This window comes from Polypterus senegalus, chromosome 14 (assembly GCF_016835505.1).
Source record: "Polypterus senegalus isolate Bchr_013 chromosome 14, ASM1683550v1, whole genome shotgun sequence".
Lineage (NCBI taxonomy): Eukaryota > Metazoa > Chordata > Cladistia > Polypteriformes > Polypteridae > Polypterus > Polypterus senegalus.
The window spans coordinates 85,524,359-85,539,667 of record NC_053167.1 but is presented as its reverse complement, the minus strand read 5'-3'; the positions used below and the strand labels follow the sequence as shown (position 1 = coordinate 85,539,667).

General features: G+C 35.8%; 1 protein-coding gene across 2 annotated transcripts in view; it reads left to right on the top strand.

Moving 5' to 3' along the window:
- pappa2 (pappalysin 2) overlaps positions 1 to 15,309 on the top strand; it is a 240,372-nt gene that overhangs the window by 220,496 nt on the left and 4,567 nt on the right. For both annotated transcript variants that reach the window (XM_039735653.1, XM_039735652.1), the window contains exon 22: positions 1,839 to 1,937. In XM_039735653.1, coding sequence (XP_039591587.1) covers positions 1,839 to 1,937 — 99 coding nt within the window. The remainder of the gene's footprint in view (positions 1 to 1,838; positions 1,938 to 15,309) is intronic.

Here is a 15,309-nt window from a genome sequence, read left to right as displayed (position 1 = left end):
TTATCCATCCAAGTGCAGTGTTCACAGTATGAGGTCCTCACCGTTTGCTAGGTGTGATTTTTCATGGCTCGAAAGCCTTGGGTATGTTGACACCTATTAAAAGATCAACTTCAGAATCTATGAATGGATGACATAACTCCTCAAGATATGTCCACTTCTTGATGTCTTCTTGTTGTGGAATATTTTCTCTTCCCACTGGAATAGAGACCTGCGTATAGACCTTTGGCAAATCAATATATTCATTATCTTTGAGGCCACAAACTTGCAAATCTGATAAGATGGAACATTTGGCCGACATTTTTGAATCATTGTTATGATTATTTACAGTTTTCAGGAATATTTGAGTTGTTTTCCATGAAGGTTCAACCGTCTCTGATGATGGTCCAGCTAACCATTCAGTCCACATCTATATATTCATCTGACCTTGTGATCCATGATGGATTTATACCTACCTAAGGTCAGCCCTCAGTCCGAGAATCCGTGTGGTCCATGCATCCCTGCTTCCTTTTTAGCCCTTATGAAGATGGCATTATCAGGCAGTTACTGTCCTGCCTATCTTTACAACACCATTCTTCGCTAGTTATTGGTCTTTTGGCAATTCTGTTTTTTGTTTTATGTGGGTAACATCGAACATTCTCCTATCAGCTAGGTGGTATTTTTTTTTTTTTTAACTTTCGTGAGCTCTGATGAAGTTGAGTAAGATCCTTTTGGGGCATTCTCTGCACCTGCCAGACTTTCAGCTAGATATGCACTCACATTAATAGTGTTAGTTTTCCTTTATTTGTCACGTGTTACTTTATTGCTCTTCCTAGCATCTGATTACCAACACGGCACTATGACATATTCATTGTTGTATAAAAAAAATCTAATTACATAACTGAGCTCAAAGCATCTAGAACGCTAAGATGAGCAGAGAATAGTTGAGTGCTTTTATCAGACATTTGCAAATAATTAAAACTGTTTATTATATAGAATTCAAATAGGCTGACCAGACATCGTATTTTATTTATTTTTTTGTTTTTTTTGAGGCAGTGCAATTTTTTTGTATTGTGTTCTAGAATTAAAAAAATACCACACACTCACTGGAATAATGAGCTGTGTCCCATTTTGAAACAGTGAAAATCTGTTCAGCCTAGCTTCAAACCATCTAAGAACATGAGCCAATGCAATAAAATAGTATGCACAAGTATGTTACAGTATGTCAATGGCAGCATATAATCTAGGAGCATGGGAATGGTACTATTTCACATATCAGTGGATAGGAATACAACAGACACTTCTGTTGTATTAGTTACATAAAACCAATTTTCACTGGTCGATGTTTGTAATTGCTGGTAGGAGGTGCAATAATCCAACAGAGTGTAATTGTAGGCCGCAGTATCTAGGAGGTCAGTCAAGTAATACCGCAACATCATGAAATGCCCTCAATATCAGTAACAGAATGCCCATTGCCTTACACTATGGTTAAAATTAGAGTTGTGGGAGGGTCTATCTGACTCAACGGGCATTTCGTGACTGACATTTTGGGTATTACCTGACCTATGTCATAGGTATTACAGGCTGCAGTTAGACCCATCTCAAATAATCAGGAGAATTTCAAATAAATAGTTCAAAGTATAAAGTGGTGTGAGGTGAAACCATTGTTTAGTGTGACAGGTTGTGAAAATACCTAGCACTAACCATTGAATTGTTAAGATGTATTATTATTATTTCATCATTGCTTTTATAGTATATAGCAGAACTGTGTGTATCAAATAAGAAAACTTTAATAACTGAAATGCAAAGTTTAATGATATTATTGGTATCTGAGTTTTTCATCAAACTTTTTAAATTTGCAGCCTTTTCAGGGAGATGGCTGGTGTGACACTATTAACAACCGTGCCTACTGCCAGTATGATGGAGGGGACTGTTGCCCCTCAACACTTTCATCCAGAAAAGTAAGTGTCTGCCTTGTTCGGTTTTACTTACATTATAATACAATATAGATCTACATCAGTTTTGTCACATGTGCTGTTTTATATGTAATATTTTCTGATGTCAAATTTGACACGCGGTTTTGGAAAATAAACAAATGCAATCCTTTCCAGTAGGGTGTAAGTACTATTGTGTTTATCTGAAAGTAGCATTAGATTCATTTGCCATTTCTTTTGAATCTAAAGCTAATTGTCTTTCTATACTTAAAGACTATATATTATCATTTTTATTTGAGCTAAAGTGCTGTATAATAACACTTCCCACTAACAAATGTACTCTACTTTGAATATATGTATATCTCTAGTTACAGTAAAAGCACCAAGTAAACTTACTAAAAGTATTTCAATTGTACTTTTAGTGCTTCTGAATGTTATAGCTTAATATCTAACAAATGTAAATGCTCAATTAGCCATTATGATAACCAACTATTCTTGTAATGTTGATGATAGTGGCACAATCGGTAACAATGCCACCTTATATTACTTGAAGTTTATATCAGCTCCATGTGTCTCTATAGTGGATAAAACAACTTCAGAAACTGAGTGGTAAATATTGATATTGTCAGAATGATAGCACTATTATATATTGGGTTACCAATGGCATATTTAAAACATTTTGTGTTTCCATTTCAATGTTTTAATTTCACAAAATGACAAATATAGATACTGTACATACTTAATGTTTCTTTGCTATTTTATCAATGTGTAATTATTTTTTCTCATATTTGCTTTCAGAGAAAAAAAACATTAATTGCATTTATTATAGTAGTCTGTATTTAAAAATATGCATAACATAAAGTACATAAACTAATTAGATAAACTTAAATGAACTGTTTTCATGGTTGGTACAAGAAGGCTTGTGCCAGTAGATGGCACTGATGACCAATCAATAACACACTAAACTAGAAGGTTCTTTCGTTTTTTTCTCCTATTATTAGAAAATAAAAATTATACTAACCTTCTTTTTAATTTGAAATAAAAACATTCATAAATGCAATTATGATATATCATAATGTTAAATCCTAACATTTGTTTTTTTTTTTCAGGCAACGAGCATCATGAAACAATAAGCAAAATATTTTGTATGTCAGGCATTTCCAAACACTACAATAAATCTTGTAGTAAAACAGTCCATAAACATTATTACGGTTTTCACTACTAGAAATTTAATACCTGGATTTAGAAAAGTACGCAATGGTCTAATATATTTGGGATTTGCTACGTGAACATGACCTTTCAGTATTTCATCAAAAAAGAATACTGATAGAAAAATCCCTTTCTTATTTATATATTGAAACTAACTGAAACTGTAACGTTATACATATTCCATTTGAGGAAAGAGGCCAGTGTATTAAGATTACCCAGACAGCTACTCTGGTAGTTTCAGAATGGCGCTGTCACTGATAGCTCAGGTGCAGTTTCTGTGAGTCTTTACGGAACTGTTCTATTATTTCAAAACAAGCTCAGTAACTATTGTACAATGCATTTGGAAATTGTACTGTTTTGGATAAATTTACTCAAAAATCATTTGAAGCTTATCAGAATAGGTTCCAGCTCTTTGCAGCCATATAGTGGAAAAAGTGCATGGCTCAACAAATTAGAAATAATCCATTGGGTTTACAGAATTATATGAGGAACCCATTTTGTTAATTATATTTGATTTGGTTACATAAAGAATTTATAAACAGGTATGAGTGATGGTTGTTATATTGTTTTCTTCATTTTTATCATTTATTTCCTTTTTGTATTATTTGCTGCCAATCTCCAGTTTCTTCCATAGATCCAAGATAGCTCTTGTGTCTGACAACTTGGAGCATGATCACTTGGTGAATGGGTGATGTGTCTGGGCCATGTCTTCAGAACATGGTCAGATGGTCAGCTCTTCTGGTATTTTCAGAACAGCTGAAATTTATTATTGTAATTAGATTTTGTAGAAATATAGAAGCAGTGTTTCCTTTCTTTACATATGCTTTTATACATTTATTTCTATAGACCTTTTTAGCAGATTTGTTTTGTTCTCCTGTTTTCTTTGTATGATAATGGGGTTGCCTTTTTAATTTTTTTAATTTTTTAAATAGTCATTTAGGAGATAACTAAAGTAGGCAGGCAGCCACTCCAGCTCTGCAGAGTTGGTGTCATGATAACTTTTTGGACCATATAGTGTATTTTTTAAACATTTTTTCTTTATTTACATAATTTTATTATGTCATTATCGCATTGATTAGTTAGTATTTTTAACATTGTTTTTGTGAATGGCATTGCTGCACCCTTTTCTGGTAGAATGTTTTCTTATGCAGCATGCAGCATAAGTTTTTAATTTAACGGCCTTGTTGTTTGTAGCTCATAGCTACATGTGATTTCACAAGATAAACTTTATTTATGATGGCAGTTAAGTAATGTTCAAGCTTTGGATTAAAAGTAGAATCTTAAAATTCTATTGATAATCATTTGTTTATATTTTCACAGGGAAAGTATAATACATTAGGAATCTCTTATTTTGTTTTTGTCCTTGACTTTTGTCTCATGTTTTTAACACAGACAATATTTTTTCTGCTGTTATTGTCAGCAGTTTCATCCAGACCTGTTATTAACAATTCTTGTGGATGCTCCTATTAATTTTATTTTCATTTTCTGGCTTTTAAACCTCATCATTTTCCATGTGGGTGTTGAGAACAGTCAGGGAGAGTAGGTCTTAGAAGTTCTTCCTTTTAGCCTTCCTTTCTGGCAAGTGATAGGAACTGTTAGGGCTTTTATCCCACATGTTGTGTTTGTCTCTCAGTTGCTAGAAACTTTGCAATTCTGAGGCATATATGTGTAGTTTTTTTTCTTCTTTTTAACGTACCTGCTGGTGGCTGCAATATAAATTGCAATCCACACCAGTGCATTCAGAGCAAGACGTTCAACGCTTACTAGGCCATGTGTCAGTATTCCAAATTACTCTACTAATACCTTACAATTTTACTATTATAGTAAATTAAATATCATTTAGCAATACTAATTTACAAAAATCACCAAAGGTTAATCAACATTGTCAAGCAAAATATATATCTTTTTTAACATAAGGAGGGGTTCATTATAATAGTTAACAGGGGCCTCATGCATAACGCCGTGCGTAGAACTCACACTATAACATGACGTAAGCACAAAAGCCGATATGTGCTTTTGCACAGAAAAATCCAGATGCGTTCTCCAACTTCCACGTTCCACATAAATCCCGGTCAGTGTTAAAAGTAACGCTCATGCACGCGCCTGCTGTCCCGCCCCAACTCCTCCCAGAATTACGCCTCTTTGAATATGCAAATCAATATAAATAGCCCTTAAGCTCTGCGTTCTGTGAAAAGACAATGACAAAAGCAAGAGGGAAAATGGAAGAATTTCAGTGAATACCAAGTGAAGGCAAGGAAAAACGTACTATTTGATGGTTTAAACAATGGTGTAAACAACAAAAGGAAGCTGATCAAGTGACATAGCATGTCGGAGAAACTCGAAACCTCAAGTTCACAAAGTCGCACGGTGCCCGAAATAAAAAAGAAGTTGTCAGATATCAAAGTTGCCGCGAAAAGGCGAGTCATAGCCCAATGTCTGAGTATCGACATAGCAGCATAGCGACACCGTGTCCTTTAATTATTAACAATATAGATTATTTAAATGAAGTGAAAGTTTTATCTGTATAATATAATAAACATTTTGCTGCATTCCGTCTTAAAAATGATATCGTCATCATATGTAAATACACTCTTTATAAAGTGGCTCAGGTTGTGTAATATTATAACTGTACTGCAAGTTTGCAGTGAGGTAACCACTAATAAGTACCAACAGTTCTATAAGGAGCAGTTGATGAACTGATTGAGTGCGTTTGATGAAACTGCTTCTGAACCGCGAGGTCCGTACAGGAAAGGTTTGAAGCGTTTGTCATATGAGAAGCAGTTCAAATAGGAAGCATGGCTGAGGCAGCGTGTGCTTGATGCTGTATACTGAAAATTCTTTTTCTGATCAGCTTCTGTGAGTGGTGCAGTGAGAATAATATGGAAAAAGATAATCCGCAGTGGCAACCCCTAACGGGAGTAGCTGCAAGAAGAAAAAGAAAGTGCAGCGAGGGTAACAACGCTAAAGCAGCTATGGTATTTAGAATAGTTTGACCATTCTGTGGACCATGTGGTGGATTGCCGGCATTTTACTCCGGCCCTCAACCCCAGGCCCCCAGGAGGAGCTCTCCCGACAGCATGATCATGCCCCGAGTTCCAGCAGGGCATCATGGACTATGTAGTGTTTGTACACAGCCCTGCTGGATATCTTGGGGGCCACCAGGCGTCGCTGTAGGGGGGCTTGTAGGCTCTTATGTGCCCTATGACCCGGGAGTGCGTCACGGTCACGTGACAGGAAGAAACGACGTGCTCCCGGGTTGAAGAAAAGGACTATTTACCCTGACCCGGAAGGAATAAGGACTTGTGGACTGTTAGGCAGGAACACCTCCGGGTCAGGGAATATAAAAGGACTGTGGGAGCTCCCAGACGATGAGCTGAGTTGGGAGGCAGGGTGGCTAAGCGTCTGGGAGTGGAGGATTGTGATTAATTGTTGTATTGTTTATTGAAGAATAGTGGAGTGGTGGTGCTTTGTGCACTTTATTATTATAATAAATATCATTATTGGACTTTTACCTGGTGTCTGACGTATAGTCTGAGGGTACAAGGGTGCGAGCGAGCACTTAATCTGTTACAACCATTATATTGTTACTGGTTAATTACAATCAGGTGCATTAAACTAATAAACAATATGCGGTTAATTTCAGTGTATTTATAAAGCCGTGTCAGGAAAAGAAAGGATAACCACACAGGAACAGTAGCATTGCTTTGACGCTGGGTGCCGCCAGTCTGCAAAACCGAGCGGAGAACTTGTGTATGATAGGGTATAAGGTACCGTGGAAAAGTGCATGGTTTTACGGCAAGTTTAGGTTTTATACATCGCGATTTGAACATGGAAATGCTCTTACGCAACATTTCTGTGCATACGCACCATTTATAAATGAGGCCCAGGTCACCCTAAACTGTTTTTGGATCTGTTGCTTTGATTTTTAAATAAATTGTATTTTTCTTCTAAGATGTCTTTTTAAAGTGACATAAAATATTCTAATATTTTATTTATTTGTTGTGTAGAATGTTAAATGGATATCAAATGTCAAATATTGCATTAAAAATAATATTTAAATGTCATTGGAACCAAATGATAAATTCATCTTTTTAGCATATGGACTCAATGTGATACTTACCAAGGCCTGTGTTGATGTCCAAACTGGTTTTGTATCTGTGCTTGGACTATTAACAAGCTTTATATTTCCTCCAAAAAAGCTTTTTTTGAAAGTGACCTAAAATGCCCTGAAAACATATTGATTTATCATGCTATTACCAATGTAATAAATGTCAACATTAAATTTCCAAAAATTCTGTTGCACATCCGCCAACTTGGAGCACGTATCCCGGGGGCCAATAAAATCTCATCACAGTATTCATCCGGAGTGGTTTCCTCATTATTTCTGTTGTGCCACAAAACTGCAGCAGTTATTTATGGTAATTAAGTTTTCACAATTTCCCCAAACTATTAAAACACAGTGAATTATTACAAATAAAGAACTACAGTACATAAATATGAATTAGGTTTAAGACACCTTGGAAATTGTAATACATTTTGATATGACAATTATTTAGATTTTTTTTCAATTAAGTAAAATGTTTATCTTCATATTGATAATGAAAGGAAACATTAAATTAGGTTTTTATATAATACTGAACTATGATAAACTGCTAATTGTGACATTTCAACTTCAGTTTTGTATTCAAGTTGTACTAAACTTGTGACTAATAAAGTACTATCCATCTATCTTTCTATCAGAATGTTTATAATCAAGACGTTTTCACTGCAGAGAACCTTTTGTAACAGGTTTACTGATTAATCTTACCATACACAACACTGTGCATGTAAAATGCTTTGCCTTTGTTATATACCATTGTATATTTGTTAAAACATACTGAACCAGCCGTTCTTGTACAGCATTTCAAAAAGCAGGAAATCGACATTGATGGTAGCATCAAGACCAATGAAGATATTAGCATTTAGAAAGGATTGCTTACACAGCATACTTTAATGCATGCCCACACTTAATGAGACTTAGTGAGGTATACAGGTAGTCCCCAGGTTATGGACTTACGAACGGGGCCACAGCTGTGATGCATGCACCTCAGTAACTGCCGCTCCGTCATCTTTGGCCTGGGGATGCTGCAAGCGGTGGCTAGACGGAAGCTGGGCGATTTCGTTGCTCGTGCAATGTAATGTCCCTCGGGTGTCTCCCGGCGAAAAGCGGTTTCACTGCTGCCCACCACACACGGCTGCCCCTTTCGTTCTCGGTGTGTGCTTGGTGAGGCTACAAGCGGTAACCCGGTTGTGGCTGAACGGAGGCCATTGAGGGTGAACAGGGCGACGGGGGGAATCATTGTAGTGTGCCTCAGGTGGATGCCTGTTGAATGGGGGCGTTGGTGGGCGATTCACTACCCGCCATTAGCCACACCGTGTTCGTTCTCGGTGTGCGGACACTGCAGGCAGCATACTGTAGTGGAGTTGACTGTGAGGTGGGCTGGTGATGAACCGCCCCTCACCGCCCCCATTCATTCTCAATAGCAAGCCTGCTTGTACTGTTACGTGCATAGCAGAAAGTTGTCTCTTGTCAGTACATCAGACGTGCTGACGACGGGTGCCTTCCCGCTGTGATATCGTGTACAGTGCTGTGCAGAAGAGCTCATCTTAACCTTGTCTTCACCCTTCAAGAATGTCTCTGAAACACAAATCTGATGCAAGTGCCGGGGATATAGTAAAGAAGAGAAAAAACATCACCATTGAAAATAAAGTACAAATAATAAAAAAGGTCAAAGAGAAGTGAAACTCCCATCATTCATTGGCAGAGCCCTTGGTTACAGTCGGTCAACAATAGAATTTATTAAAATAATGTACACACAAATTTAACTTAAGTACAAACTTACAGTCCCTATCTCATACATAACCTGGAGACTGCCCGTATTTTGATTTGATAAATATCTTCACATGATCATTTGAGACTGGGGAAAAACCAAACGCTCCAAAGGAAACCCACATAAGAATACTGAAAACTCCAAAGAGTTAGAAACTGAACCGCTGTCTAAATATTGAGAGAGAGTGACACCACCTACTATTTCAGAGTGCTAAAGAGGTGTTACTTGTACATTTATTATATCGGTCATATAAAGCTATACAGCTATATTGTATGATTAGCTACAGGGGATATATTATGTGGAGGAAATTACGGTACATGTTTTATTCACTGAATTTTTATACTCATTGTTAGTTATTATTCATTAATCTTTTACATATCACACAATTTTGTGTCTTTCAGCTTCTTTTGATATTTCTATACTTACTCTCTTCTCTTGAATTAAAGTTTCCAAATCATTTTGTAAACACTTGAATTATATTTACATTTCAGTGCATCTCTGACTTAATTTTTCTTAAACTAACCAATCCAAATGAAACGGTGCTTCAGGTACGACCATGTGGCTTGCATTGTGACAATCTATGTCAAGGACATTTGTATAGCTTAATTTGAAATGTTCCCAATCTTAACAGTTTCACATAGAAAGTAGCAGCTAAGCAAACCTTTTGGTCTTTTTGCTTTAGAACTCCTAGAGGTTTGTTTTCTAAACATCTTTGCCAGTCGTCCCAGATATTCTTTTGCTCTCCTCTCTGGCCACCTGACCATAACATATGTTATCATATCGGACATGGACTTTTATCAAATTTGTGTTCATAAGAATTATTTATGAATGTTTTGAAATCACTTTAGTTTTTTTTTTTTTTGGTCTGGCACCTCCTGACTCACTGGTCTAAGAAAACCCTCAGATACAATATACTGTTTGACACGTCTTGATGCCTAATTATGCAAGACATCTAGCTTTTTGCTCTCTCCTAATTTTTACACCATTGATAAAGATAAAGAGTAAACCGATGTGTCTTCAGCATTAAAGATCAAAAGGGCCTGAAGCTGTGCATGTCTCATCAGCCAACCACAGTGATTCACACTGTAATGGAATTTGTAGGGTCAAAGTACTTAGAAAAAATGTGGATTAGTAATGTAGGAATGTGGAGTGTTGTTTGATGCTATTTAAAGGTTGCTGATCACAAATATGATATTTTTGATATTTTATTTTATAATCATGGTCCTAGCACTCTAAGAGCCACTTCCAGAAGATTAAATATGATAAATTGAGAATATTTAGACTTTAAACTTTTAAATTTAAGCACATCTTTAAATTTTTGATGCAACTATTTTTGTTCATTATGTATTTCTACCTCATGAAGTAAATCATTACATTTTAATAAGCACTGTGAATTAGGGCAGTTTATGCTAATTCAGATTTTATAAAAATTAGAGGACTTACAAACTACCTGACATAATTTTTATTAATCTCTGTTGGATTCTTCCATTTTAACTTGTTATTGTTTTTTAAAGCACTTTGAACAACATTTCGATATGACAATCTGCTATATAAATACATGTTATTGTGTAAATTAGTGTTGTTGTATTCGGAGCTGGTATTTCAGATTATACATACATTTGCACAAAGTCAAAGTGTCCATTGTAAGTGCAAATGAAATTAACTGCAAAAAAAGATTTGAGCAAAATTACAGATTAATAATGAAATATTGCAATTTTCTCTCTATAAATATTAGAAAATCTCAGAATATTTTAAATATCTGACTCCTCTTGATTCTTAATTTTTTTTTTTTTTTTGCTTGGAAAACTTTTACCTATAACACATCCCTCAATATACTCAATCAAAACACTGCAGAGTAGCTGAACGTTTAAAGTTGAGTGACAAACAGCACAGCACAAAGTATTATGATAAAATAAATTACTTCATTGCATTTACAAAATGTAATACCAGTTATAATTTTGTTCTTTCTTGTGTAGTTTTTGTTTTCAATTTTGAGTTGTTATGGACTGTTATAGACGGATGATCAGGACGCTCGAGAGACTGAGTGAGGAGTCTGAGTGTCTGGGCTTGCGAGTGTGCTGGATAAAAACCAAAATCCCAGCCTTTTATGACCTCTTGGGCACAGCCATCAGCAGTGTGTCTGTTTGCGGAGAGAGTGTTGACCTTGTCGAGTGGTTTACTTACCTTGGCAGTGACATTCATGTCTCTGGTGACTCTTCCTGTGAAGTCAGTAGACGAATTGGGAGAGCATGGGGGGTCATGAGGTTGCTGGAAAGGGGTGTGTGGCGCTCCTGATATCTATGCAAAAGGACGAAGGTCCAAGTCTAGAGTCCTGGTGCTTCCTGTCTTGCTATATGGTTGTGAGACATGGACGCTATCCAGTGACCTGAGATGAAGACTGGACTCGTTTGGTACTGTGTCTCTCTGGAAAATTCTTGGGTACAGTTGGTTTGACTTTGTGTCGAATGAGCAGTTGCTCATGGAGTCCCAAATGAGGCACATTACCTGCATTGTGAGGGAGCGTCATTTACAGCAGTATTGCCATGTGGCACGTTTCCTTGAGGGTGATCTGGCTTGTATCATCATTGTTGGGGGACCCGAGTGGCTGGACCAGGCCAAGGGGTCGCCCATGTAACATCTAGCTGCGGCAGATAGAGGGTCATTTCTGGAGTGCGGGACTGGACCCCGTGTCTGCCTGGGGGGGTTGCAAACCGGGATCCCAAGTTGTTTCCTTCGTGTAGTGGGTGCGGCGACGCACTGTACCAGTGCATGCTCCCCGACTTGACTTGACTTGACTTGATGGACTGTAGCTTTTCTTGGATTGAAAAATAGCTTTGTTGAAGCAGCGTTTTATTCGAAATGAGCACGGACACCAACCAAATCCAGTTAGGAGAGAATTCCATTCATGGAAAAATGCCATTGGCTTCAGGTAATTTTAAAAATATTTAAATAGTGAAATATTCATGTTTATTCCTGGTGCCACAATTACTAGGTTAGCATTTCCATATTATGTTTATATAAATCTTGTAAAAATGCTTATATAGAAAAAAAATGGAAAAATTCTAAATCTCATTACTTTTAATATAAATGGAGGTCTAATTTCACAGCAGCATCCACACTTAATTTGAATTGATGGTAGTAAAACTCATTATGGTATTTTTTTGTATCTGTGAAAAATTACATGTATATGAAATAATTTTTCATTATATGTTGCGTTCTTACACTCTATATGTTTCATTTCTTTATGATAATTACATTGTTTGATGTTTGTGTACTTTAGTTCATACAGTATGAATTATCATTTCCTTTATATATTTACATATATATATATATATTCTATTTAGTGATCTCGGAGAGATCAAACTTATTCCAACATCATCAAGCCCTTGTGATTTGCAGACATTCAGTTTATGGTTACTAGTCAGTCTAACAGTGTGGGCTCTGGGGGAAAATTGGAGGCCTTGAAGAAGTGCCAAGACAGAAAAGAACAGAAAACATTGTACAGAAATAACTCCAACTATCAGTGGAGTCTGCAATGTGAAATGTGATACTAGCAGTGTGTAATGATATTGTTGTCATTCTTCGCTGTGCTATGTTTGTCTTATGTGTAAAACAAGCTTTCAAACAGAATAACAAAACCCACACATCCTTACCATTCTTAGTTAATATCAGACTATTTCCAAGGCCAATAAGAATTGCTTGCTGTCTACTAAAACTGCAAATGTCAGGATGGCTACTTGTTCTAAAGATGATTTTTCAAGGCTTGTAATTTGTGTAAATACTTAATAAGCGTTGCTTATACAACTTCATTGGGAGTGCCTTTCAAGAATGTATCTACTACTAAGCAGGAACCCTTTTAACATTGTTGGAAAATATTGATTATTTTGTTGAAAAAATGCCTAGTTAATAATTGTATCGTTCTCATTTTTTCTTCCTAATAGTAAAACATACACAATCTCAATTGATATGAAATGCTGTAGTACAGAAATAATGTAAGTACAGCTAGCTGACATCTAGTGGCATGACAAGGGTGTCGTCCTCAACTGGGCATTTTGATATGTAGGGTGGGCACCTAAATGCCCAAAAAAGTTAAAAACATTACTCATACTGATTTTAGTTTTTTTGGGTGGGAACTGCTCACTCCCCACCTACCTGTGGCTATGTGTCTGCTGACATCGGTGTGAGACTCTGTTAGCTTGACACAGAGATACAGATAGATACAGGAAGGTATTATTACTGTAGATTATTGTAAAATTACAGAACAAATAAATGCTGATCAAGATTTAGAAATGCAATTTTTCAATCATTAAAAATTGATCAGTAAGTTAATATTGCTAAAGAATTGTCTGTATGCTTACTCATATTTACAGAATTATATTGATTACAAGATAAACACATCCATCTATATTCTTATTTAGTATTTGTACAACTTCAGCATATTTTCACATATATACTTAAACCAAAATTATTTTGTTTGCAAAATAGTGCCCCCTTTCTTCTTTTCTCTATGTCATGCATTTAAAACCAGAGAAAATAAATGCAGGGTGGGCACCTAAATGCCAAAAACAACTAAAATGCTACTTTTACTAATTTTGATTGATTTAATAATAGATGGAATACTATGTTGCTATAGAATGGGACCCCGATCTAAAGAGTTGGTTCTTACCTTGTGCCTGATTCTCTGCGGGTTTACGTGGGCTTCCTGTGACCCTGAAATTCTTTAAGAAAGTTTGAAAATAGATGGATAGATGGAAATGATGAAATGCCCTCCTGGAATAGAGTCTGGCTCCCTGTAGCCCCCACACTGGATTAAACACATACATCAAATGGATGGATGTCTTTATTTATTGAAACTTTCATCTCTGATGTAATGACTACTTTAGAATTGTTTCTCAATGTTTTTTTTTAAATTTCACTTTTTAAATTAACTTAAATAAAAAGTGCAGTCTATTGATGTGTGGTGTATGTTCATTGTAACAAAATGTCCTAAAAGGCTACAGAGGAAAAATATTGTATTTCTACAGAGTAGGGATATTCTCCAATGAAATGTCTAGTATTACCTTAGACAACATATATTAATAAATTGTTTATTAGAAGACAAGGAGCAGCTGATTTTTTTTCTACTGTCTTCATCTGGAATCACTCATGCTTATTCATTTGGAGTTGTGTTGTTTTAACTTATTATCCTCACCAAATCTATGTCAAAATTAGAACTAATTCATCACTCCACATGCTTCAAGATTGGCATTATTGAGCAATTGCACTTTTTTACCACAACATAAATTTATTGAGTTCTTTTAATCCTAAACGCCTTTTTCTTACTCCAAAAACTGTTTTTTTTTTATTTCTTTTTTTGGGATTGCTTCTTTTAGAATAAAGTAACTCTCAACTGCTATACATCATACTTTTATTTCGCAAGGACTGAAATTCCATTTTGTCCCATAAATTGTAAGAAGGCAATGTTTGCCATTGCATGAATATTTTGTTTAATAAATAAATCAAGATTTTTTTAATAGTTTATAAAAATGCCCTCAATTTACAATAATTGTTTAATTCAAAATTGATTAAGTGAATGCCAAACTATTGAGGGCAACTGATACAGGTGTTTAAAACATTTATATTAAAAGTTAGAAAACTGCTCGGATCTTCAAAATTTAAAACAACACTTAGTACACTCAGCACTCAGCACACAAAAAAAGAAGTGACATCTAGAAAGTGAAATATGGCTTCCATAGAGTAGCTCTGCTAGGATGCTTAGGGTCACTATAGTCTGTTTATGGCTTTGCCATATTGTCAGATGAAACTAAACTAAAATGTTTATTGAAATCACTGAAGTTCCATTTCATAAGCATCTGCTTAGACAATCAGTGCAGAGATTTTATCAAAAAAAAATGAAGCGTCGGTGTAGGTAAATGGCATAACTTTATCTCTTATGTTTATGGTCTCTCGATTATGTTCTTTTTCTAACAATTTCCACTTAAACCTTTTTGTGTTTTTGTCTGATTTACTGGATATGTTTGGTATTTTTCTACTGCATTTGACTTGGCATCTGTCTACTTTTGGTTCCAGTTGTTTCATGATCAGTTACTGACCTTTTGTGTGCTGACAGCTCTTGATACTTCCTCATTCTCCAGCTTTCCACTTTTTTATCAACACAATTAACGAACACTTTCATAAGGTCTCCATGTACACATTAATTCAAATGCCCAACAAAAAGAAATGGCTGAGCACCTAATAGGGAATAAAAATGAAGTGTGTACTCTACCGGTGGTTTTCCATAATGATTATGTTTATCTGCTGTATACTGTATATGTCTCTGT